Below are 27,373 nucleotides of genomic sequence, written 5' to 3'. Positions count from 1 at the left end.
AGATGTAAATGATTTATGTAAGGAATTTAAAATATACTTGAAACAAACAAAAACATTCAAAATCACCAGAGCAAATATCAAATTCAGTGTTAGATTGGCAAAATTAAATAATGTAGTGGTATAAATCATTTAAAAAATGTATATCACCACGGTGTTAAAATCATGATTTATTTTTTTTAATGCTGGTAGTTACCTGTATTTTTGGGAGAGAGACAGTAATAATAGTGTAGTATAGTTTAGGCTTGGCAGACTAGAGGCTTGTTTTTACTGTATTATATTACAAGTATATAGTAAGGGTAGTTCTGATGCTTTTTTAAATGAGAATATTTTAACAATCCTTTAATTTTCCCAAAAAATTGCACCTTTTAATCCAGTGTGCCTTATGTATGATTTTTACCAGTCAGGTTGTAAGGAGCAGTAAAGCCACTTTACTTAAGTACAGCGTTATACAGGAGTTTCAGTTTAGTTCTCCAGCACTGGGGCTGAAGTAACATTAGCGTTAGCCGCTAACTACCGTTTCCCCATTTAGAGGTGAGTATTATCTGCTGGAGCCGCTAATGCTACAGCCTTAGTTGGCAATCTAAGCTTACTGTAAATAAACAAAAGTGTTTTACTCACCCAAATAAACAGTTTTCAGGAGAGAAACCTGTGTAACTTTACCTCCAGCACTCGTTTGACTTTAAAATAAAGTGTTTTTTAGTACAGTTTTGTTTAATTAGCTTAGCTTAACTTAGTTAGCTACCCTCCACCACCACCCAGCGAGAAGACCTGCTGAATAAGAAGTTCCTTATAGTGTCTCTTAAAATGCGCCGTATAATCATGTGTGCCTTATGTACGAAAATAGACCAGAAAATAGACGTTTATTGATAAAGCATCTTATAATACGGTATGTCTTATAAAAATACATCTGTCCAACAGTGAACCAGTCTTTTTTTATTTCATGAATTTCTTGTTATCTTATTAACTGATTGGCTTTTAAAGCACATCTCTCAAGAATATTCTAAATTTTGTATATGGAATGTTGTCTGTATAGTGAGATATCACAATGTTTACCATTTTTTATGTTCTAAGATATTATTATCCATTTACATTGATGTACATGCTATGTTTTTACATCGTTTGCTTTGTCCTAGACCACTGTCTTCTCCATCTCATGGTTAGAGAATGCTCTCCAAATTTTCACAGAACTGAATTCGCAAAAAATAGGAGAATTATCAGAATTCTCATTTAACCTCCAATTTAATGGGGGTAGCTACAAACAGGCCCAGTTGTGTTCTGGTAAAAGCCACTAGAGAGCACTGTTGTCTCAACAAGTTAATAGAGGGGGCCTAAACAAGGGTCGGCACATCCCGATTGTTCCTGTTCCTAAACACCTCTCAAGGAAATATCCCCCGTCCCTTATTTTTCCCAAACCCCCTCCCGAATGTGCACCAAGGTCTGTGCGCACTGGTTGCCCCCCAAACAAAACCGCATTCCTTCTTTAAAATGGGAAAACAGTGGCGCCCGCCTTACAAATTGAATCACACATTTCTGCGCGGGACACAGGAGTTAAGTGCGCCACTTCTGCGGGCTACATAAAAACTCCATTGAACAGAACGGGTTACAGTTCAATGTCTAATACATTACCACTCGCTGGTGAAGAGCCTAAAACACACTCAATGAAAACAAACCAAAAAACTCAAGTGTCCTCTTCCTACCAAACAAAGGCTCGTACACTAGTTGGGGGGTGGGGGGTGCTGGGGAGGGGGTGACGTGAATGGAAGCATGGTATTTAAACCCTCCAAATCTGGTGCGGTTATCCATTTCAGTCTGTTTGTCTTTGAACTGCATTAAAGATCAAAACAGCCTGAGGGAAAAGGCCTCCCTTATTCCGCTAGTTTAGGAAGAAAAGCATTCCGTCTTATTCCAGGAGTTCATGTGAAATCTGCGACATGCCGGAATCTTTATTCCACTGTCTGAGATGATAACATGATATCATTCCAGCCATCCTTCTCCGGCCTTTAGGAAAACAATGCTGGTTTTAGGGCGTTTTTTAGTCCTGCAATTTTTAGTTTGGTGAAACTGGACTGTGGTTTGTTTTCACTCTGAGGCATTTTCACACCATCACTATTTATTTAGTTTGGTTCATTTCAGCAGGTGTGGAAACAGTAATCGCACTCGAGTTCTGCCCAAAACAAACCAACTCTGGAGTGGTTTTATTTGTGGTGACAGTGTGATCCGACCCGATATATAATATACGATTTTAATACTATTTTAAAGTGCTGGATGCAGACGTCAAGGTTGACGGTGGTTTCCGGTTGAGAGTATGCTGTGTGTGATTGGCTGGTGCTTCTCACTGGTGTTTGTGGTGTGTGGATGAGTGCTGAGCATAAAAATTATTCTGTGTAAAACATGATTATAAGTCATTCTTGGGATCCTAGAAAGTTTAACTTTACATTTCTGGTGTTCTGGAATGTTCTCTTCCCAGTCAGATGGTTTTGGAACATTCTTATCAGTTCCACAGCTGAACTGCTGCAGATTAAAAAAAATAAGATGTGCAAACATGTTTTTACATCACAAAAGCAGCAGCAGCTTTAAACTAGACTGCATTGACTGGACTCGTGTGAATGGTCTGTTTTGATATTTTCTGTATATATATAAAAAAAAACACAACATTTTTGGTTACCTGTAAAAAAAATAATAAAAATAAATAAAGACAAAGACGAATGATCACTCTTTGAAATACACATACGTTTTATTGGAGGACAGTTTGGGTACTTGGCGTTGATTGTAATACAGTTGTTGCCTAATTTTTTTCTGTGTGCAAACGGTGGGAGGAATGGCACTGGAATGGTCCGGGAACGGCCCAAATGGAACCGGAAACATAAAGCGACGAGCGGTAGGATTCCCAGCGGCCTTGTCCTGCCTCGAAGGCCCAACGACAAGAGTTGCGTTCAGAAACCAGAGTCTGTCCACATCGCTTAAATCCAGTTACGCCCAAAATAAACCTTTAGAATCGCTTTAAAACCTTTTCCATGTATGTCCCTCTGACTAGCGTCAGACTCTGCCTGCCTTTCAAATAAAAAACAAAACGAACAGGAACAGCTGAATAACACCTTTATTTAACTTCATAAGCTTAATGTAGCATTAGCTAGAGTATAAAGTGGCTATACATAGTGTATTAGCTAACAAGAGCATAGCTGCAACGCTAACAGGTTTTGAGGTGAGGACCTGTGTGTTTACAGACGCGCCGTAACACACTGCGGCGAAGCTGCTGCTTCTGCTGCGCTCGACAGGTCTGCACACAAGGGTGTAGAAGAGTTTGTATGTGCAATTGTGTGTGTTTGTGCTCTGCTAACAGAACCCATGTGCATGCTAACATGTCAAAGCCAATGACCTCGCTTCTGTCTTAACATGCATGGCTGATGGAAGCTAAAACGCTAGCATCGAGAAATAAGGCTCCTATATCGGACCAAAGATCAGTCGCCGGTAGACACATCTGCACTGAAGTAAACAGCTAGGCTACGCTGGTTAATTTTGGTGGTTTTGGTTCATCTTCTGACCAACATGACCAGGCTAGAGGACCAGCATGACTAGTGTGATCAATGTGACAAGCTGGACTCAAGATGAGCTATGTCAATATGATCCACCTAGTTGTTTGGCACAACCTGCATTACTCAGCCAGTCATCTAGTAGCATGTACACGCTCATTAGCCTACATGACCAAGCCAGCCAATTGACATGATTAGCCCAACCAAAATAACAAGCTGGACTAAGCTAGTCAACCAACAAGGCCAAGATATTGTTGTGCATGACTAAGCCCATTAACTAGCATTTCCATGCTAGCTGACTAGCATAAACAGCTTAACCAAGACTAAATAATAGTCAGGCAGATACCAGGTATGTTTATGCCCAACTTAGACCTTCTAAAACCAGCAAGCACCAAAAGCTGGTGTTGTTTAGGTATCTCAGCGCAGAAGTTGTGTTTGAAACTTAAAAAAAAAGAGGCAGAGAAAACAGCAATCTCGTTTTTTATTCTCATTATTTTTTCGCTTTTGACGTTACTCATGCTGATCGTGCTGAGCTGCAAGACACCAGAGGCAAAAGTACACTATCAGAAAGTCAGCCTACGCAATCAGGCCTCATTTTTGCTACGCTAACACTGGCGGATTTAGCGTGAGATCCCATTTGGTAGAGATTTCGTAACCAGCCTGTGAGGAACCAAGGCTGTTGAAAGTCTTAAAGTCATGGTATGCAGTTTCAGTAAGGAGGTGTGTGTGTGTGGAATATAACTGGTTAGGAATATCATGTCTACTGGCTCGGTTCCACCAGAAGATATGCTGAAGGACTGAAGAGGTTTTTAAACGTATTACTTTAACAACGCTAAAATTGCAGGCACTATACTGATCATTAGGTTATACTGTCTGTAAAATGTGGTGATGGGACGAGAGAGGCCGGAACGACTCTGAGCTGTCTCTCTTATAACTCTTACGCAAACTGAATGAATGAATTTTATCGTAAAGCAGTTTTATCTGTTTAAATATCAAGTATTTGTTCCTTTGTGTAATAAATTGTGGTCAAATGAGGAAGATAAAGCCTCTCATGCTGGCTGAGCTAAAGCTTTGTATCTGATGTAGAGTACTCTGTGTTTACAGTTTAACACTGTGGTAGATTCAGTAAATTTCATGATGCTTTAATTCCGTTTTGCTGCTGAAGCTCCTCACACAGACGTTACACTGCTGATGGAAGGTGAGCTTAAATGAACATCCCAGCATGTTTCAACCTGAACTCTATCTTTGGCTTTTACAGCTTACAGTCAATTTGCAAGGACAGTAGATTTTGTAGATTTCCATTTGTTTGCTGTACTTATAAAAGAACAAAAACAACTAAAAACAAAAAAAACATACAATAGAATTACAATACAATGGGTTCATTGTTCATTGTTGCTGTCACTCATACACATATAATACGAATGGACCAATACAAGTGCTCTAAAATGGCGCTGCCACTATGAGCGGGAGATCGCAGGTTCGAACCCCCGCTCACGCAGCTTTGCCATCACAATTGGCCCTGCTCCCTCCGGGTGCAGGTGGGTAGATGGCGCTCTCTCCCCACATCACTCCTAGGGTGATGTCCACAGCACAGGGCGTCTGTGAGCTGATGTATCAGAACCAAGCCGCTGTGCTTTCCTCCAAGCACTCTGTGATGCTACTCGGCAATGCTGCATCAGCAGCAGCTCGAAAAGACCTCTGGTGTGTCGGGTAAAAAAAAAAAAAAAAAAAAAAAAATATATATATATATACATATATATATATATGTATATATATATATATACATATATATACATATATATATATACATATATATATATGTATATATATGTATATATATATATATACATATATATATATATATATATATATATATATATATATAATGATTAGGGCTAAACCAATATCTCAATATTTTAACTGAATGGTAATATACAAAATATAGCTCGATATTTTTCATCCTATAAGGTAAAAACAAAAAGAACTCTACATTGGCCCACTGTACTGTATCCTGTAACAGGGATAACCTTGTATGTCTCTGTGGATAAGAGTGTTAACTAAATGTAATATGTATTAATATAAATGTAAATGCTACAGATGCAGCAGATAGAGATCAGGTTTCTGGATGACTGACTGCTGGAGAACTCCTTTAAGGGGATTAGCATAGCGTAGAGCGTCACTATAATACGCAGCAGGATGCTTTATTGCTCATGTTTTAGCGCTGTATTCGGGGCGAGGGCTGTTGAGGATGGCTGTATCGTGGTCAGATACGATAAACAAGGACTAGCAGTACATCTGTACCTCCTTATGATCGACACACACAGTGAGATATTGCTTCAGTTTAGCCTCACGCACACTGCTAACACTTTCTAGCGCTATAGTGCCTCTTTTTTATTTCCTCATTTTCTTTTTAAAGCGATGAAGCGAAGTCGATTAAGGTCAAAGGCTTCAAGTCTTTTGCGATAGAACCACACAAGCACACATTCACTCGTGAGGGTTGTGTGTGGCACTGTGTGTATATGTGTGTGTGTGTGTATGTGTATGATACAAAGGCTGGTGAGAGTGAAGAGAATTAGTCCAATGAAAGCACACACGCACACACCCACCCACCCACACTCACACACACACACGCACACTCTCTCTACTATGAAAGCTGCTAAATTAGCACTAAATTAACTCTAAAAATCTGTACAATATCTTTAAATACTGTATTTACAGAAATAAACATATGTTCAGCCATCTCTCCCACGAGCTCCTGAATCAAAAACGACATCAAGGACAAAAAAATTTCCAAACAAAAAAATGAAATTAAAATCAATATCAGTGTGTTCCTCTTTCTGCTGAGCAATGAGGATAAAGGCAAGAAGCATATTGCGATGGCTATCTTCATAAACGCGCTAGCAGATTTCACCTCACACTGCCTTAATTAAGCTGTACTTCAATTCACATTCCAGGATTCCTGTATTTTTTTTTTTCTTACAATGTTTCTGTTTTTCCCTCCAATCAGCAAAACATACTGACCAATCAGGTAAGATACGAGCAGAAGGTTAGTTACAAGAGACATAATAAAAATTGTGTGTGTGTTAGTTATCGTTAAATCGCAGAATTAACCTATGAAACACAGATTTGAGGTTCGCGGAGTGCTACGGTGAGTATGTGATCTGCCGATGCTCATGCAAACGGGGATGACAAAGAAATATGACTGAAAAATAAGGGAAAATAAGACAAAAACAAAGGGTTTATGTTGCATTAGTAACAAAGACTTCCAATGCAGCTGCACTAATGCTAACAAACAGCAAATGACTAGGGCTGCGTCCCAATTGTGCACTACACACTAAAACTATAAAGGTACACACTATATACTCCACTTCACTTAAGAGTGAAGATTAAGCAGGTTTGTACACTAAATATTAATGTACTAACCAATTTAAGTAAGTGATAAGTACAGTATTTTTCGCACTATAAGGCACACTTAAAATCCTTTAATTTACCCAAAAATCGACAGTGCGCTTTTTAATCCGGTGCGCCTTTTAATGTATGAATTCTACCAGTCAGGTTGTAAGGAGCAGTAAAGACACTCCACAAGTACAGCATTATACAGGAGTTTCAGTTTAGTTCTCCAACACTGAGACTCGAGACTGGAGCAATATTAGCATTAGCTGCTAACCGTGCTAAGCGCTAGCTCTTTTGCTGTTCAGAGGCGAGTATATTTGACTGTAGCCTGCATGTTTACCGTGTTAAAACAAGCTACGTGGGATGAACTGCTAGCTAATATTGCCCTGGTTTACTGGAACACTCAGGGCTCTTTAGTGTAGCGCTGCTGGGCAGCATTAGCCGCTAACTTCGGCTAGCCTTATTGGAAATGTGCAATTCTTACTTAAGCTTACTGTAAATAAACGGAAACACTTTACTCACCCAAACAAACAGTTTTCAGGAGAGGAATCCATGTAGATTAACACCCAGCACTCGTTTGGCTTTAAATTTTTTTTTTTTAAGAATTACAGTTTTGTTTACTTATATTAGCTTAGCTTATAGTGCAAAAAATACTATACATACGCACATTCTCCAGACGCTGCTGCAGCTGCACTTTTATTGTTATACTTTGCCATATTTTTCTAATATTATTTTAGATTCTCTCTGTACTACTTTACAGACTTCCTACTTAAAAACAAGTTAGCTTTAGTAACTAGTACACAATTAGGACGTGGCACCCAGGATCTAGTTTTTCTTGAAGCCTTTTTCTTGAGTGACCCGATGACTCTGGTGAAGTGATGAGCACTGCAGTGTTCTAGACAGAAATACTGATGAACCGAATACAAATACTGTATATATGTGAAAATGCCAGTGTCACTAACAGTGAATGACAGGTAGTGGGGTTTACTGTACTAGTTAGGGTTTCAGAGGTTCATCAGGAGGGGTGCAATGTCCACAGATAAAGCACGCATGAAAAGCTAAGTACTGAGGTGATGTATAACATAATGTAATACATTTTTAAAAATGTTAAGAGTTGCTCATTTATTTTCCTAGACCCAACAGTGCCCTCTGCTGGCCACTGTACATTTCTCTCTGTAATAGTGACTTTCAGTCGTAATGCACTAGCAAGAATTCTGAATTCTGAAGGAGAAAAACTACTTTAGTTAAAACCTAAACATATGTAACACTGACATTTAATGTTATAATGGTTTCAATCTTTGACACCAACATTAAAGGCCTAATTAAAATTTCCCATTCCACCTTAAGTGATCATAAGGATTATATTTTCTGTAGTAACTCATAACAAGATCAGGATGTATCACCATAATCATCATTTTGCTGAACAGGTAATCAATGAGCCTCAGTAAGGTTGCTGACCATAGCTAGGTACTTTACCACCACCACTTGCATAGTAGAAACAGGCATTTTTGGACATATATTTAAAACATATATATTCATTAATCAGCTGAACAGAGTAAGACTCGTGTAGATTGCCATTGTGTGTCAATTTGGCAACCCGTATAAGCTTCACATCTGGAAAAACTCTATCCAGTGCTATCAGAAAATCGCACTCCTGTAGCCATTTCACTTATTCATATACTTCAAACAGTGCACCATTTAAGGTGGAATGGAAAATTTCAGTAAGAAGCTGGCAAATTAAAAGGTATCCATAATTTTGTTAAATCAAATGAATAAAAGTGGTGTTCAAGATACTGACCAAGAAATTCTTATGATTTTTGGGATAGTTTTAACATAGCATAGCTTTACCCAGCTAACTGTTATTTAACACAGTGACATTGGCATTTTTCTCAAAAGAACCCAACCTTATTGAGGTTGTTCTGACATTAAGTCACGCCCACTCTCACAGGCCACTCCCACACATCCCACCTATTCAGTTCTCATCAGGACATGAGCCATATACTACTGGACGAACTGTAAAGAGTAATCTCGCGATTTAGAGTAAGCTTGCAGTTTTTAGAGGCTTGAAAAGAAAACCAGACTGGCACAATGCTGCAGGTGGGTGGGGTCACTGTGTGCTAATTCACAGCAAAGTCGCCAGTTTAGAAAACTAACAGTGGACATTTGGTGTAGCTACAAGTGTTTCAACGTTAGTTCAGTCCTGGTGAATTTCCTATGAGAGACTCTACCCAATGGAAACCATCCCTCATAGTGGAGAGCTACTTCCCTTTTTAAATTTACATTTACAGAGTTTGGACACACCTACTTCTAGAGATTTTCCACTTTTCATCTTTACTGCCTTCCACATTTCAGAACAATCACAATGTAACCTTGTCCAGCACCAATGCTGTGGCTAATGTTAACATCAGCCTAGGTAGCTACACTTATTTATGCTCAATAAGCGTCAAAGACAAACGCGGCACTTAACAGTTCAGTTAGCAAAGCTAGCTAACCTTTATTTTAAAAATAGCTCAACCACACTATCTAGTTAAATTTATTACTCTTATTTACACTGGTACGCTAGTAAGCGAACACAGGATAAAGCACCAGATTGAAGGTGTGTTATGTTGTGAAACATAGCGGCACACAAGAGTAGCCTTAAGTAGCAGACCATACGAGAAGGAGCACAAATATCGCAGCTATATTACATACAATACATCACAGAGGCAGCACCAATAACCGATAATAAATAATCAAGTTCAAGCTCATTTTACGTACTGGAATAATAGTTTTTTTAAGCATAAATCTATTATGTTAAGTTTATTATCTGTGGTGTTCGCTAACGCTACACATTAGCATTTGTTTCTGAGGTAAATATACGTGAAATTTGTTGTGGCATGAGGTGAACAGGCTCCTAACGATAGCATTTGTCTGTTTTTCTAAAATAATTCAGATAGGTTGGTTTTGTCTGTGTAAACTCAAAGCCATAAGCTAATTAATACTGAACTGATATCTGTGGTCTCTTTCTGGGGTTAATCTAACGCTGTGTGGTAATAGATGAGCAGGTAATCACTGAGCTTCAGGAAGGTTGCTTCCCATAGCTGGGTAATTTACCACCATCGCTATAGTTGTAGTAGAGACAGGTATTTTGGACAATGAAACAAATATATATATATATATATATTCACTGATCAGCTACAAAGTAAGACTTATTGTCACTTGCCCCTGTGTGTCAAACTTGCAGAGCAGCTATTATTATTTGGGTGGTGGTTCGTTATTCTCAGCACTGCAGTGATTGATTAGCACTGATTAGCATGATGGTGGTGTATGAGGTGTTAGTAGTGTGTGTAGGAGGAGACACAGCAGTGCTGCTGGAGTTTTTAAACACCTCAGTATCACTGCTGGACTGAGAATAGTCCACCAATCAGAAAGATTGAGCTAACGATGAACAATGAAGGACTATAGAATAAGCAACACTGTAAACTGGGCAGCAACTTTCTCTGACTTTACTTTATCTACAAGGTGGAGCAGCTACTGTAAGTAGGAGTGTGTTATAGAGTGGAGGACAGTGAGTGATAGAACAGTGTTTAAAAACTCCAGCAGCAGTCTTGCTCATGTCACATCCAGTGACCTTCAGGGTTTTTTCATATTTTTGTACTATACTAGTTGCACTGTGCTTATTATACAAGGCTGCAACAAAACATTCCTTCATCGAATCCTTCGCTACACAACTCCAAATGTGCTATTTCACAGCTTTAATATCTTCAATATTATTTATTTATTATAAAATGTGGAAAACCCTTCTATAAGTAGGAGTGTCCAAACTTTGGAAGTTCCAATCCTGATCAAACGCACCTAATCCAGCTTATCTAACTTATCAGTGCTAGCTGAACCAAGTGTGTTCACACTGAACTGGAATTTAAACCAGAAAGAAACCAGATCTCCATTAGAAGGTTTGGTGACCACAGTTGAGCGATACAGTATCTACATCCTTCCTTCATTCTTCTCCCATACTCTCTCACTTCATTTTCCCTCCCCTCTCTCTTTCTCTCTCTCTTTCTTTCTCCTCACTGGCTGAGGAAGTCAATGCTAGCTTTGACGCTACGTGAGGTGGCCACGTCGACGGCCATGGCCCGAATCTCGGTGTCTCCGAACTGCATGAGCGTCTGGATCTCCCTGCGTGCCGCCGGGCTTTCCGTTCCGCTCACGTCCAGACGCAGGGTCCCGCACTTCCTCACGCCGGGGTCCGAGATGAAGGTCACCGACTCCTTCTCTGAGCAGTAGACGTGGATGACGATGACCTGCTGGCTTGGTTTCGCCGGGGTGTAGCTGCGCTTCACCGTCTCACCCAACGCCACCGACTGATCCGTGGCAATGAACGTGTCGAAGACGTCGGTGCACCAGCGCGTGCCGTCCTTCACCAGCATCTTCTCGGGTGGGTGCTTTCCTTCCACAAAGCGGTTCAGGACGCCCACCCCGTAGGTGAGCGGTGAACGGCGCACCTTGATGACGCCAGGGTCCAGGCCGAACAGCACCGCCCCCTTCAGGATGGTCAGGCCTACGTCGTGCGGGATGATGACGCGGCTCCGCCCCTGTAGCATGTCCTGCACCGCCTTCTGGAGGAGTGGAGATTCTGCAAAGCCGCCCACCAGAAACAGGAACTTGATGTCTGTCACCTCTGGTTTATCAAACAGGTCAGCTGATAAGGGGAAATAGAAAAAAAATACGTATATAAAAGATTTTATAAAAGATAAATATAAAAGATTTTATATTTCTTGATTCCAAAGCTATTACAAAGCTATTGCACGAGAAATTAAGTATTGTGCTCATTTATTAAAACACAACCTGGAAAATGTGGTGATTTTTTTAGGGCGGGGTCCCTTATATACACAATATAATTATCTGAGGGTACTGTAAACATCGTCAGTGCTGAAAGAACAATAACGAACTGCACACTTTTTTACAGACAGTGTACCAGTAATTAGTCTTGTTTAATTGGATGAAATAATGCAGAATGGGAGAGTATAGTAGTTATTAACCCTTTCAGACCCTGCATCCATTATAATGGACATCATGTTTTTTCTTTATTTTTTAATGTTTTGTTGTCCCTTAGAATAGACCATAAAGCAGCCAATGTACAAGCTTATAAACCAATGAAAAAGTAACTTGGCACCATTCACTGCACTAGTGAAACAGTAGTACTAGAATGTGATTTTGTAATGTGTTAATGTGATTTAGAACCCTTTTTTAAAAAAGTGTAACTGTTTAGGGATAGTTTATGAAATAAAAATGTCCATATGAAATTTGACAGGCTTCCAATGCAATGGAAATAAAAACAGTTAAATGTTTTAGTTAATTGGATTTACTTGCTATATAGATTTTATAGAGGAATATTAGAGTCTTCTTTTCTGTGCATTACAGACAGAAAACAGCATTCTAACATTTTTTTCCCATCACTGGAGATAACTCAGATCTGAAAGGGTTAAGAAATCTGCCGCTACTGATACATTTTGTCTGTCTAAATAATATGATAAAATTATTATTGGTAAAATGTCTTTAAATATTGTAACACAACAATTTCGCATTTTAGCATTTTGTCCAGCCTCAAATAATTATAAAATACTCAAAATCAATATGACGGACTCTGGAGCAACATGATCGGGACATCCCTATTTATTACTGCTTTTAGAATCCTTTATTGGCTAAATTGGATGAGTTTTGGTTAAATTAGGGTTTAAGCTGAAACCTGCGAGAAGGTGGCAGCTTTCTAGGGGTGGATCTGAAGACCACTAGTTTAAAATAATCAGTTATTTTGAAAAGATAGCAGCTCTTCCAGCAGTGGTCAGCAGGGGGCGTAAGTATAGGCGGTTTGTGGAGATGTGATATGGATGTGTAGCATGAGCTCCTAATCACTGTGTGATGTAGATCTAATGAGACTGGACTGCAAAGAAGAGAATGCAGAGGTGTGTTTGTGTGTGTGTGTGTGTTTACTGAAACACTGTGAACAAATAAACACTTAATGAAAATCAATCAAGTGCTGCCTCCTCGTTCATCATTCATTTACCCTGGAACACACACACACACACCGAGTGTGAGTATAAAAGGTGGATCAGGGACACTTACTGAGGTGCTGAATGATGTGGTCGATGGTGGGCTTGAAGAGAGCGTTCATCGCATCCGGGTTCATCCTCAACATGCCCTGAGACGACCACTTCACAAAGTCCACACTGCAGAGAGAGAGAGAGAGAGAGAGGAAGAGATAGAATGAGAGAGAGAGAGAGAGAGAGAGAGAAAGAAAGAAACAGAAGAGAATTGATTTAATCTCCAGGGTGTAGCTTTAGAAGTATGGATAATAGGGTTTAACACACTTCTGTAGAAGTTAAATTATCAACTTATACACTTTATGTAACAGTGTAAAAGTACTGATTTTAAAACTACTTAAAAAGTAAAAGTAATGACAAAAAAGGACAAAACTTAAGCCATGCCAGAGAGTCCTATAGTGCACATTTTAGTAGAAATGTGTTAAATGTATTAAAAAGTTTAGTTGAACGCTTGACTCAAGTTCTCTTAAGTCTCTGCACGGATCATCTTTATCTTCTAAGCTACATATATCTGATTGGCCCTTATCATAGTCTTTGTTCTGAGACCTCTTTCACACTGTGATTGGTACCTATCATGACGTTGTTCGTTCTGATACTCATCCCATTGACTGTGATTGGTTCTTATCACCACAGGGTATGTTTTGACACCTTCTCCTGATGTGATGTGATAGGTCCTCTACACTATTTTCTTTATTGTGAGACCTCCTAGACTGTGATTGGCCTTAGTCACCGTCTTTGTTTTGAAACCTCCCCTTGACTGTGATTGGTTCTACTCACCACCTTCTTTGTTTTAAGACCTCTACCAGACTGTGATTGATACCAATCACCACTTTGTTAATTCTAAGGCCTTCCCTCGAATGTGATTGGTCCTCATCACCGTCTTGTTTGTTTGATACTCATCCCACTGACTGTTACTGGTCCTCATCACCGCTTTGTTTGTCATGATACTCATCCCCCAGATTGTAATTGGTCCTCATCACCACCTTGTTTGTCATAATACTCAATACAACCTAATTCTTGTTTGTATGGAGATCTCTCCTTGACTGTGACTGGTTCTAATCACCAGCTTTTTGCCTGTAGAATGAAAATACACTGGACACATCAGCAAATTATCTGTATTGTTATTAATACTTAGTGCCAAACCATACAGTCCAGCAGGTCTGCAGGACTACCGCCTTACGCAGCTGACCAATGAAGTTTCAGACATGTCGTAAATACAGCTGAATGCCCTTTAAAAGCCCAGGCACTCAGGAAAGTAATGGCAGCCATCAATGCAGAGTCTAACAGCACATGTCGAACATGTTAAAACACAAACCGGCCATTTAAACACACTCAATTACCACAGGGACAATGAGTCAGCAAGAGAGGACAGTAAACACACCACGTTTAATGCTCACGCGCTTCGTACTTAATGTCCGTAATGAAGGAACGCCGTTCATAACGTGAGTGGATGCTCTGACTCAGAACAGCGGGGTGGTGAGAGAGAAATACACATGTAATTTAACCCACTTATCACGGAGTGTAGCGCAAAATACAGAGCAGGAGCGCATCACTGTTTCCCTCTCAGAGTATTGATGATTACTGCCATTACAAAAATCTCTGAACTTCCCTAAGAACACCACGTTCCTCCAAATACCTCCATTTATTCACCTCTCACGTTCCTCCTTCTCCATCCTCTATCTCTAGCTCTCTCTTTAAACCAGGGTTATAAAAACACTGCACAGACACATATATTACATATACAGTGGCCTAAAAAACCTTACAACCATAAAATGAAATGTATTGTATGAGATTTTAAGTGATAGATCAACACAACGTAGCATATCGTTGTGAAGTGGAACCAACTTAAATACATGGTTTTCAAAAATGTAATCAAATAAAAAAAAAAATAAATAAATAAAAGTCCGATGTGCAAAAGTATTCAGCTCCCCTATATCAATACTAGACAGCTGCAAGTCTTTTGAGGTTTGCCTCTACCAGCTTTGTGCATCTAGAGACTGAGATTTGTGCTCATTCTTCTATACAAAACAGCTCAAACTCAGCCACGTTGGATGGAGAGCGTCTGTGAGCAGCTATTTTCTTGTCTTACCACAAAAGTTCAATGGGATTTAGGGCAGACTTTAACCGAACCATTCTAACACATATTCATTCAACAAATATTCTTTGATCTAAATCATTCCACTGTAGCTCTGGCTGTATGTTTAGGGTCATTGTCTTGCTGGAAGGTGATTCTGCTTTCTATTCTCAAGTCTTTTGCAGTTTCTAACAGTTTTTCTTCCAGGATTGCCCTGTGTTTATCTCCATCCATCTTCTCATCAACTCTGACCAGCTGAAGAAGAGCACCCCCACAGCATGATGCTTCCATGGTTAGATAAAGTGTGTTCTGCTGTTCAATATGATATGGGTATTATATATCTGGTCTTTAGCATGTGTTTACAGGCCTAATGCAACCTTTGGACAGGTTCTGAGTGGAGTAGACCACAATATGGGCCTAATGTGTGTCTGGTGTTGAACCACAGGGAGACTTTCAGAGTCTCTGAGGCTTTTTTTCCCCTTTAACATCTATTTAGTTGCACCATTGAGAGGTTAGGTTGAAACTTTTTTACTGTGGATATTAAACAATGTTTAAATGTTTAAATCTGATGTTTTATTATCATAACCAATCACCAGGATGACCCCTGAAATCAGTCTTTCCATCAGACGCCTCCAGAACACTCACTTGCTCTTGCGCAGGGCGTGCTCCACGCTGTGGCCCCTGAACTTCTTGTAGTAGTCGATGAAGGAGAAGGGCAGGTTGATGTTGAGGGGGTTTGTCCTGTCTGGAGCCGCCGCCCTCTTCCGGGACTCGAACGCAATCATCAGGTCCACCCACGCTGCCGGACGCTTGATCTTAAACTGGTCGATGAAATCCTGACCGAAGATCTTACAGAGCAGCTTCTCGAACTCGTAATCGATACCGATAGAACCGTAGGGACCTCCTGCAGACAGAGCAGAGAGATAGAGGTGAGGAGAAAGAGAAGTGAGGAGGAAGATAAGAAGAATCAATGCTGATCAGTTTACACGCACGAGTCAGAGAGGTCAGTGTGTCTCCTACAGCAGTACAGAGTAAGAGAAGACAGTTGGACAGATATTGTAAGAGAAGCCATTTAATTTTCAACCTCATAAATCAGAACATGCAAAGACATCTGAGTATGATTGTTCAACTAGGACAAAATGCTAATGCTGCTGTACCCAGCCTTAGTGAAAATGTGGAAATCTAAGCTTACTGTAAATAAACAAATGTGCTTTACTCACCTAGGTGAGAAATCTGTTTAGATTAACATCCAGAACTCATTTGACTTGAAAATGTTTTGTTTACTTACTTTAGCTTTACAGGTCTCACCACCCAACGGAGAGACCTGTTCAACAAGTTTTTTTGTCCCAGTAATGATTGTAATTGTTGTAAACAATATATTTGTAATTATTGGACAAAACACCGGCTCAACCATAGTTTCTTTTAAGATCAAGGCTATTAAGTAGAGTTTATCCTGCTTTTGTCCAGAAAGGTTTTCTTCTAGATTTGGGAGCGTTATTGTGAGCATCTGACTGCATTCAGACAAGAGAAGAACATTTAAAAAAAGTTTATGTAAAGTTAATGTTCATCTGCTCCAGAAAGTCCTATTCTACTGGCAATAATCCTTCTCTACAGGGATGACGCATTTGCACATTTGTTTCAGGAACGAGTGCAGATTAATATAGGTGGTTAGTCCTAGACTATATTGAAAAAAATTATTCAAAAAGCTGTGTGGGCCAATACTTAAGATTAATCCCTGTTTAGGAAACCTAAACATCAGCTATGTGTATGATGATGATGATATAAGAGCATAATAAAGCAATTACAATCTTTTAAACACAGTGGTCAGAAAATAAATTGAGGTTTGGGACATACAGCGAGATAGAAGCAATTTCTGAAATCACTTTTCCCGTGAAGAAAAAAACAGCACATTATATAAGCGCCAAGCTGATGTAACAGCCCGGGTGGGGCAGGAAGGTCACCTGGACTCACCTGAGGCCTTGTAGAGCTCTTTCAGGTGACCTTCGGGCATCCGGATCTGATGCACCGTCAGATCCACCGTACCTCCACCACAGTCCACCACTACATAGCGGTCACCTAGAGAGCAGCAACACACAGTAAATACTAATACACACTTACCAGCTACAGCTGACCTGAACAATATGTGGAAATATTTAATGTATTTTACGCACTATAAGGCACACTTAAAATCCTTTAATTTTCCCAAACATATATGAATTCTTCCAGTCAGGTTGTAAGGATAAGTAAAGCCACTTGCTAAAGTACAGCATTATACAGGAGTTTCAGTTTAATTTCTTCAGCACCGAGACTCAAGACTGGAGCAGCATTAGCATTGGCCGCTAGCTGCGCTAAGCTTTAGCTCTTTCACTGTTTAAAGTTGAGTATTACCATGTTTACCGTGTTAAAACAAGCTATGTGGGACGAACTGCTAGCTAATATTGCCCTGGCTTACCAGAACACTCAGGCTTCCTCAGTGTAGTGCTGTCGGGCTAGCTGCTAATGCTAATGCTGCTGCGCCCAGCCTATGTGGAAATCTGGAATTCTGAGCTTACTGTAAATAACTAGAAGTTTTTTAGGAGAGAAATCTGTGTAGATTAACATCCAGCACTCGTTTGACTTTTTTTTTTTTTTTTTAAAGAATTACAGTTTATTTACTTAGCTTAGCTTTACAGGTTTCACCACCCAGCGAAGAGACCAGCTGAATTTGAAGGAAAACATGGGGACACTCCTGTTTCTTACTAGTGTCCCATTATAATCTGGTGCGCCGTATGTATGAAAATAGACGGTGTGCCTTATAGTGCAAAAAATACACTGCTATTTTATTTATCAACTATGATTATTATGATATATAATAACACTGTATAATTATATAATAATCATATGTACAGTGATATATAATTGTAAATTATTACACGGAATCATTACAAAATAGAAAAAAGTAAGAAAAACATGTCATTAAAAACATACATTACATTCAACATGCAATGCATAAAACATTCAAAAGAGTTAAGTCACATGACCCTTTTTCCCCAATCTCCTCTCTCGCTCTCCGAATAGCGTAGCTGTTTTGTGCTTTCGTAAGTGAATGGCTAGATTTCCACCCCTTACAGTGTCACCAAGTGTAGCAAAATAGCAACTTTGCAGTTGTTCAAGCATTACTGCTAATACCAGAGCTTACAGTAATGCCAGGTTCACACTACACCATTTTCGGGACGTCAGGTCATTATGCTGTTCACACTGCATGACTGGTTGTTGTAATTGTGAATTCTTTAGTTGTTGTGGTTTTCACACGACACAACTGAACAGCTACAGGGGGTCAGGGGGTCACGTATTACACGATTTTTTACCATAGGAAATCGCAGACTTATTGCAGACTTTTAGTACAAGAACACGCCTTACATAAACTAAACACATGCAAAGTGAGTGAGTCCAAAATAAATGGGTTCATATGAAGCAACTGAACAAAATATTTTTTATAAATGATAAAACTGAATAAAACCAGAGTTTATAAATGTCTTATCAAATGTATACAGAAATATGTACTCAACACAGAACCATATCAAAAGTTTCAGCACCACAGACATAAGATATTAAAGGTTAAACTGCAGTTATAAACCTTTTGAAGTGTTCTAGCTGTATCTCCAGCATTATGCATAACGCAGGGTCTTTACAGTGTAAAAACAGTTTACCAGTTTAAGCTTTTGGATTTTTTAGTAAAATACTTTATTCTAATTTTTAAAGTAAAAGAAATGGTCAGAACAAGTTTTTTTTCAGTTTTTTTTTTCAGTTTTTAGCTTTTAGCCTTACCCTCATTCATAGAGGACTCACTCGCGCACGGCCTCTAGAGTTTAAAAGTGATATAACAGAGAAACAGAAAGTGGTCAGACTCTCTCTTTTTATGTGATCCCACTGGCTGTAGGTAGTTACTGCTCTTGGCTCTTGATATTAGACATGCAGAATATCTGCCGGGTGTCTGGACGACTTGTTGTCAATCACTTGGCGACAGATTAGCGAGTGTCTTATAGTAGTTCACACCATTCAACTGAGCGAACACTGAGTGATTCCTGATTTGCCTCCGAGCTGATTTTGTCTGCAAAAAACGTGTAATGTGAACCTGGCATAAGGTGTTTAAAAAAACCTGGATATCAGAATTTAGAAATATAGAGTCCTAATCAGAGGTCAACAAAAGACACAGCACGGTGGTTTCTGCGTCTGTGCTCTGGATGCTGTGGAAATCAGAGTGCTGATGATGCTGAAAGAAAGTGAATGTGACAGCATGGCCTCAATAGTGGTTTTTTGGGGCGCTGGCGGGATTGGCGACCCAGTTTTAGGGTTCAGTGCTGGTGCCAGGGTTTCCACAATATCAGTCCTCTGTCAAGACAGAGCTCTAACACGGTGGTGTGAATGTGACATTTAGGATTGTTTGGGCCGAAGTGGAACAAACTGAAATGTGAGGAAGCTGCTGTTGAGGGCAGACGAGGGAACGTCTGGTGCTGAATCATCAGGCCTGAGGGGACTTTTAGATAAAGGAAAACCTCCGCTAAAATTTACCACATAAGATTTCTGAATAATCACTCAGTAAGATGCAAACACAGTCTCTTGAGAGGGGGATTGGAAGGTTTCTTGGGAAACTCTTCATTCTAGATAATCTTACCCAGTCAGAATAGTGCTGTTAATAGTGCTGTTAAATGGAAGCATTTCTGAAGTTGTGCTGGTTTGTATCATTTGGACAGCAGTGCATTGGGTGGTAATGATCATGACCGGCTGCATCTGGCTAGAATTGACTGTGTGAACAGACACACAGATACTAGTCCCATGTCCCATTTAAAATGGCATGTGGGTGTACACTGATGTGTTATACTACCACTGGTACTAATATATAGACAAGATACAATTTCTTGCATTTAAAGTATTTATACCCCTTGAACTTTTTTTTTTTTTTACATTTTTTCACCTTACAACCACAAACTTTTTTAAGTGATAGACCAACACAAAATAGCACATAACTGTGAAGTTGAATGAAAAAGATGATGACATGCAAAAGTATTCAGCCCCCCAATATCAATACTTAGTAGAGCCATCTTTCATTTACAGCAATTACAGCTGCAATTCTATTGGGATTTGTCTTTACCAGCTTTTGCATCTAGAGACTGATATTTTTGCCTCATTTTTCTTTCGAAACAGCTTAATCTCAGCCAGGTTTGATGAACGTCTGTGAACAGGAATACTTATTTTTGTCCTGCCACAGAAGTTTCATTGGATTTAGGTCAGGACTGACTGTGTGTTAAGGGCCATTGTCTTGCTGGAAGGTGAATCTCCAACAGGTTTTCTTTCAGGATTGCCCTGTATGTAGTATGTATCTATCTTCCCATCAACCAGGGGAGCAGCTTCCCTGTCCTTAAAGAAAACATCCCCACCTCATGATGCTGCCACCACCATGTTTCACAGTGGGGATGGTGTGTTAAGTTTGATGAGCAGTGTTACCTTTCTGTCACATAGCGATTTGCATCTAGGCAAAAAGTTCAATTTTGGTCTCATCAGACTACAGCACCTTATTCCAAATGTTTGTTTTTTTCCCACATCGCTGATGGCAACAATGTTTGCTTTCTTGACACTCTTCCATTAAGGCCAGATTTGTAGAGTGAGCGACTTATAGTTGTCCTGTGGACAGATTCTCCAACCTGAGCTGTGGATTTCTGCAGCTCCTCCAGAGTGACCATGGTTCTCTTGGCTGCTACTTTGATCAGAGCTCTCTTTGCTCTATCAATCAGAATACCTTTTCAGGTTCATTTTTGGATGATGGATTGAACAGTGCACCTTAGGATGCTCCAAAATTGGAATATGTTTTTTTATAACCTAGCCCTACTTTAAAAGTCTCCAAAACTTTATCTCTGACCTGTCTGGTGAGATCCTTGGTCTTCGTGATGCTAGTGATGTTCACTAGTGTTCACTAACAAATCACTGAGGCCTTCACAGAACAGCTGTATTTATCTTGAGAATAAATTACACACAGCTGGACTCTATTAACTATAATTAAATTAAAACCTCTGAAGGCAATTGCTTGCACTGGATTTTATTTAGGGGTTTCAGAGTAAAGGTGGGTAAATTCTTTTGCACGTCACATTTTTCAGAGTTGTGTTTGATTTTATTTTGAAAAACATGTATCATTTTCATTCCACAATTATGTGCTACTTTGTGTTGGTCTATCACTGAAAATCTCAATAAAATTAATTAAATTTTGTACTGTATGGGATAATATCCAGTTGTTATCCACAGCTTATTGAAGTCAAAGATTAGTGAGGGGTGTTATTCCAGTACGGGGCATTAATTAGTGATGTACTGGTGGTACTGGTGAGTGGAGGGGGGGGCTGCACTGTATTTTGCATGAGAGCAGCGTTACACAGAGCACGAGCACAACAGTGACACAGCAAAAGAGCGAGAGAAAGGGAAAAAAACAGAGAAAAAGAGAGAGAGAGAGAGAAAGAGAGGGATGTGGACTCTACCTTCGTTGAGTTCGGACCAAAGCTCTCCTATGACATTTTCCACCAGAAAGGTGCGGCTCTGCCGGTTACGGCGCACATGCTCCTTGGCTGGTTATCGACAGAAAGAGAGAGAGGAGTGTGTGTGAGAAGCTGGAAAGTGCTGGTGAAGCGTGAGAGTGTGTGTGTGTGTGTGTGTGTGTGTGTGTGTTTGTGTGTGTGTGGGGGGGTTTTGTGACATTAGCACAAGCAAGGCAACAGCATGGCAGAGAATCAGGGGAACTGGAGACACTGGTCTGCTGCATGTTAATTCCTGGAATTGTGTTTTAGCCAAGGTTTATATAATAAATAAATAATCAACAACAAAAAAAAAACTTTAAATAATAATAAAAACCGTATAACATGACCAGGATGTAGGGCAGCAACAATTAGCCGATATAATCAATATAATCGACAATGTTAATTTTTTATATTCGCTGACTATAAATTTAGTTGTTGACAAATCATTCATTTGTAACAATACCTCATAACACAAAGTGCTGGGACAGAAACAGTTTACACTCAAGTCATTTTGTTTCTCCAAAAGTACTCCAACACAACGGATTCCATATTTACTCACTGAATATCACAACATCTCGCATTTAAACACCTTCTGCACATATATATATATCCAACACCTAGATGTTTCTATCGTTTTAAAGAGATGGATAACATGCAGAAATAATCACTGACTAATCAACTTACCGAAAAAATAATCACCAGGTTAGTCATCTACCAAAATAATCATTAGTTGCAGTGGGCTATTTTTCTGCTGAACAGGTAATCACTGAGCTTCAGTGAGGTTGCTATAGCTGGGTGATTTACCACCACCATTAGAGTAGTAGAGATTGGAATTTTGGAGACTGAAATGTATATATATTCACTGTTTAGCTACAGAGTAAGACTAGTCGTCGCTTGCCACTGTGTGTCAATCTGGCAACCCGCCTGAGCTTCGTGTCTGTATGAATATGAACTTGTTTTCCTTGCATTATTAGATTTTTTTGTAAATAAAATAAATGCTCTAAATGACAATATATTTATTTGGGAGAAATGTTGTCGGTAGTTTATATAATAATACAACCATGTTCATTTTACTCAAACATATTCCTATAAATAGCAAAATCAGAGAAACTGATTCAGAAACTGAAGTGATCTCTTAATTTTTTCCAGAGCTGTATGTATATATATATAATAAATAAAAACAATCCTACATTTTTGCTGCTGTCAAGCTGCAGCATTTTCCCTTTTCTCTTGGAATCTCTCTCAAAAACACTTTTCCATGAGCTCAGTGAGGAAACGGAAAGTTCACTGGTCGAATCCAGGACGTGGCGTTTCCTCAGTACAGTGCTATTTTAACCTCTTAAACTTCCCAGACGTTTACATCCCAAGCCTCATTCAGAAATCACTGCGAGTCGAGGTTGGATGTGCATTTTAAAGGCCTGCATGGATACCAGGCCTGTCCCGAATAGCTGCCCCCCCGACCTGTAGTGCCACCCAGACCCAGGTACCAGCTACTGGATGGACAACAGCCAGGAACAACACGACCTCCTCAGCTTCACTGAATTACACAGAGCTCTGTCTCCTGTCTAACCTGCACTATAGTTACATACACTCAGCGGACACATTATTAGAAACACCCAAGATTTGTGCTTACACTCACTGGCCAATTTATTAGAAAGCCCTACTTTTGTGCTTCCACTCACTGGCCACTTTATTAGAAACACCCTACTTAGGGGCGCCAAGAGGTCCAGCGGTCTAAAGCGCTGCCACTATGAGCAGGAGGTCGCAGGTTCGAACCCCTGCTCATGCAGCTTTGCCATCAAGCTGCCGGCGTTAGAGGGAGCAAAATTGGCCCTGCTCCCTCTGGGTGGGTAGATGGCGCTCTCTCCCCACATCGCTCCTATGGTGATGTCTGCAGCACAGGGCGTCTGTGAGCTGATGTACCGGAGCCGAGCCGCTGTGCTTTCCTCCAAGCGCGCTGGCTGCTCGGCATCAGCAGCAGCTCGAAAAGAAGCGGTGGCTGACTTCACATGTATCGGAGGAAGCATGTGTTAGTCTTCACCCTCCTGTTGTGTTGGGGCATCACTAGTGATAGGGGGAGTCCTAATGAGTGGGTTGGGTAATTGGCCGTGTAAATTGGGGAGAAAATGGGAAAAATTATAAATAAAATTATAAAAGAAACACCCTACTTAGACATCCACTCACTGGCCACTTTATCAGAAATCCCTACTTTTGTGATTCCATTTACTGGCCAATTTATTAGAAAGACACAAGATTTGTGCTTCCACTCACTGGCCACTTTATTAGAAACCCCTACTTTTTGCTTCCACTAACTGGACACTTTATTAGAAACCCCTACTTTTGTGCTTCCACTCACTGGCCACTTTATTAGAAACCCCTACTTTTTGCTTCCACTCACTGGCCACTTTATTAGAAACCCCTACTTTTGTACTTCCGCTCACTGGCCACTTTATCGAAAACTTGTGCTTCCACTTATTGGTCACTTTATTAGAAACACCCATACCTTGAACTTCCACTTACTGTACAGCCACTTTATTAAAACCCCTACCATGTGCTTCCACTAACTTGCCACTTTATCAGAAACACCAAGATTTGTGCTTCCACTTACTGGTCACTTTATCAGAAACACCCAAGGTTTGTGCTTCCACTAAGTGGCCACTTTATTAGAAACATCCTAAGTGAACTTCCACTAAGTGGCCACTTTATTAGAAACATCCTAAGTGAACTTCCACTAACTGGCCACTTTATTAGGAACACCCTACTTTTGTGCTTCTATTCAGTAACTGCCCACTTTATTAGAAACACCTAACCTGTGCTTCCCCTAACTGGCCACCTAATTAAAAACCACTACCTGAACCTCCACTCATTGGCCACTTTATTAGAAACACCCAAGGTCTGTGCTACCACTCACTGGTCCCATGATTAGAAACACCCTACTTTTGTACTTCCCCTAAATAACCACTTAATTAGAAACCACTACCTGAACTTCCACTCACTGGCCACTTTATTAGAAACCCCTACTTTTGTGCTTCCACTTTCTGGACACTTTATTAGAAACCCCAACTTGTGCTTGCACTCACTGGCTGGCCATTTTATCAAAAACCTCTAGCTGAACTTCCAATCACTAGCTGGCCACATTATTGGAAACCACAACTTGCGCTTCCACTCACTGGCCACTTTATTAGAAACACCTTAAGAGTTTACGAAGAAAAAGACAGAAAGAAATTACGAGAAAGATTGTTTGAAAAGAGGCAACAGACACAGAGACACGTACAAACACAGAGCGAAAGCAAGGACTTAACTGTTAGAAATGGGAATTCACTAATTTACCTTTTTGTATATCAAACATTACTCTCTGTGTAAAGTTGCTTTCACTGCAGTTAGAATGGGTTAGTTAGTAGATGGAATATAAAGATCGGAAAGGTTATCACTCTATTGTTAATTGGTTTAGCTAGAATAAATAGCCTAGCACAAACTTAACAGCATACTGTTTATCTGAGAATCCATGACTTTGTCAGGCCTCAGTTCTGCAGTAGAGGGTGAACATGCAGTTCTGACTTTTTGATCGATTAGCTCCTCTCTCTCTCTGTCTCTCTCTGATGATCCAGCGTTTCTGTGTCTCTCCTCAGCTGTAAATCTGCTGATGACACCAGACCTCTGAGGTCAAACACTTCAGCAGCAGGTCAGACTGACCCTCAGCACTGAAAAGTGACCAATCTATTACTGACTCAGACCTTGCCCAGGGCTTCAGGTCGTTGAGTGAACCTGACCCAAGACCAGCAAAAAAATGATGTCCAAATGTATAGGCACAATATTTCTAATTAGTATTTCATGTAGAACAATATTTGTTATTAACATACTGTCCTGTTATTATTAAAATACAGTACTGTGCAAAAGTTTTAGGCACCAAAGCAAATTACCCTAATTCATTTATCTCAGCAATATGTGTGTTTTTCCTAAAAAAAAAAAAACACCATATATGATTTCAACAATGCAAATAAATACACATACAGTAAAATATAACAAGGAATTCTCATTTTTAACTAATTATGCTATATCCTATGAGCCAAGCTGAGGAACAAAGTGTAGTTCCAGATTTCTCCTGGATGCCCTCAGCCAGCATGCAGCTCACCTGATTTACCAAATTTACTAATTTAACAAACCAGTTGTTGACATTATAAGAACTAGAAATAACTTTATTAAACTCAGATGAGGAGAGGTTAGGAGATGTTTTAAAAAGCTCTGTTTTTTGTAAATTTGCTGTTTGTATTTATTGTAATTCTAGTGTTTTACTGAACTAATAAACACTTACTTCGCAGGCAAGACTCTTTTTCTTTACCGAAATTCCCACAGGTGCCTAAAACATTAGTACTTTACTGTACTTTCACTTTTTATTATTTATAACTATAAATATTAATTATAAATGAGCAATTAAACAGTTGTGCAGAAGGGAGTCTCTGACTAATTAACACGACATCAGTGACACACGTACATAAATAAATAAATACTGATACCTAAACATTAAAATCACCAGTGAAAATATGAATAATAACAGTGCAAATATTTCTTAATCATTTATTAATAGTAGGGGTGGGAATCGTTTACTATCTCACGATTCGATTCGATTCCGATTTTGGGGGCCACGATTCGATTCAAAATCGATTTTTGATTCAAAACGATTTGAATTATAAAAATTTCTGCTTCTGGCTTATGAATCTTATTGAAAAAAAACCCTCCATAATATACACTGGTCCTGGAGCAGGTAATGTGTTACAAAAACAATAAAATGTGCAGGAATGTGGGTCCTCAGTGACAGAGGAATCACTGGGATATCACAATGACGTTAATGAACAATAAATAAATAATAAATAACACTGCTTTATTACCAGGCTACTAGCGGTGGTGTGTAGGTGACGCTGCTGGGCTGATGTGATGATAGCAGTGGAGCGCTAAAGTTCAGGAGCAGCTGCTGATTAACTAGTTAATTTAAGGTCGTTGTATTTCTTCAGAAAGGGGGCAGGAGGTGGAGAAATTAATTCATATGGTCCATTCCTTAATTCCTCTGTGATGAGGAGCTGAAATTAGCTCTGATTAGCTTATTGTATTTTTCCGTTCCGCCTTAAATGCTGCAGCCCGCTGCCACCTGTAGCGTTATTTAAGGTGGAACTGGAAAGTTAGCTAGTTAGCTAGCTAACAGTTACTGAAACTAACTACTAGCGATCTTTTTTATGCTTGTTATGAAGCATTCTGCCATAAAACATTGAAACTACACGTTAATCTAAGGTAATATAGTGCTTGTTCTGCCATCTTACCGGTGATTCTCAAACACCTACGCTCTGTGTGTGTCTGGAAGATCTCCGTTTGAAAGGACAAGCGCTATCCCCAGGGTTGCCAGGTCCAACAAAAATACCTAGCCCAAAATCAGTCTAAAACCCGCCCCTCAGAATCGATTTTGGGACATTTTAAATCGATTCTGAATCGTAGTAAATGAGAATCAAGATTCTTATGTGAATCGATTTTTTGGCACACCTCTAATTAATAGGTATTTAAATGTAAATAAAAGGATCAGCATTAGATTTGCAAAAATAAATTAGATTTATGTAAGTGATGTTAATCACTTAAAAATGTAATATAATCATGATTTATTTTTTTAAATGCTGGTAGTTCCCTGTATTATTGTGAGGGGACAGTAATAATAGTGCAGTGGGTTTAGGTCTGGTAGACAAGAGCCTTTTTTACTGTATTATAATATCTCAG

General features: G+C 39.6%; 1 protein-coding gene across 3 annotated transcripts in view; it reads right to left on the bottom strand.

The window, feature by feature from the left end:
* Positions 1-7,511: 7,511 nt before the first annotated feature.
* The window catches only part of hspa12a (heat shock protein 12A), a 54,979-nt gene continuing 35,117 nt past the window's right edge, over positions 7,512-27,373 (bottom strand). For 2 of the 3 annotated variants that reach the window (XM_007244639.4, XM_007244640.3), the window contains exons 8-12: positions 21,581-21,667; positions 17,049-17,153; positions 15,723-15,981; positions 13,026-13,129; positions 7,512-11,601 (exon numbers count right to left, since the gene is read on the bottom strand). In XM_007244639.4, the coding sequence (XP_007244701.1) occupies positions 10,970-11,601; positions 13,026-13,129; positions 15,723-15,981; positions 17,049-17,153; positions 21,581-21,667 (1,187 nt within the window). In that variant the 3' untranslated portion in view covers positions 7,512-10,969. The remainder of the gene's footprint in view (positions 11,602-13,025; positions 13,130-15,722; positions 15,982-17,048; positions 17,154-21,580; positions 21,668-27,373) is intronic. The other variant, XM_015604638.3, reaches the window with a different exon arrangement.

Source organism: Astyanax mexicanus, chromosome 14, assembly GCF_023375975.1.
Source record: "Astyanax mexicanus isolate ESR-SI-001 chromosome 14, AstMex3_surface, whole genome shotgun sequence".
NCBI lineage: Eukaryota > Metazoa > Chordata > Actinopteri > Characiformes > Acestrorhamphidae > Astyanax > Astyanax mexicanus.
Note: the sequence above shows the minus strand (reverse complement) of the source record. Positions and strands in the feature narration are given on the sequence as shown.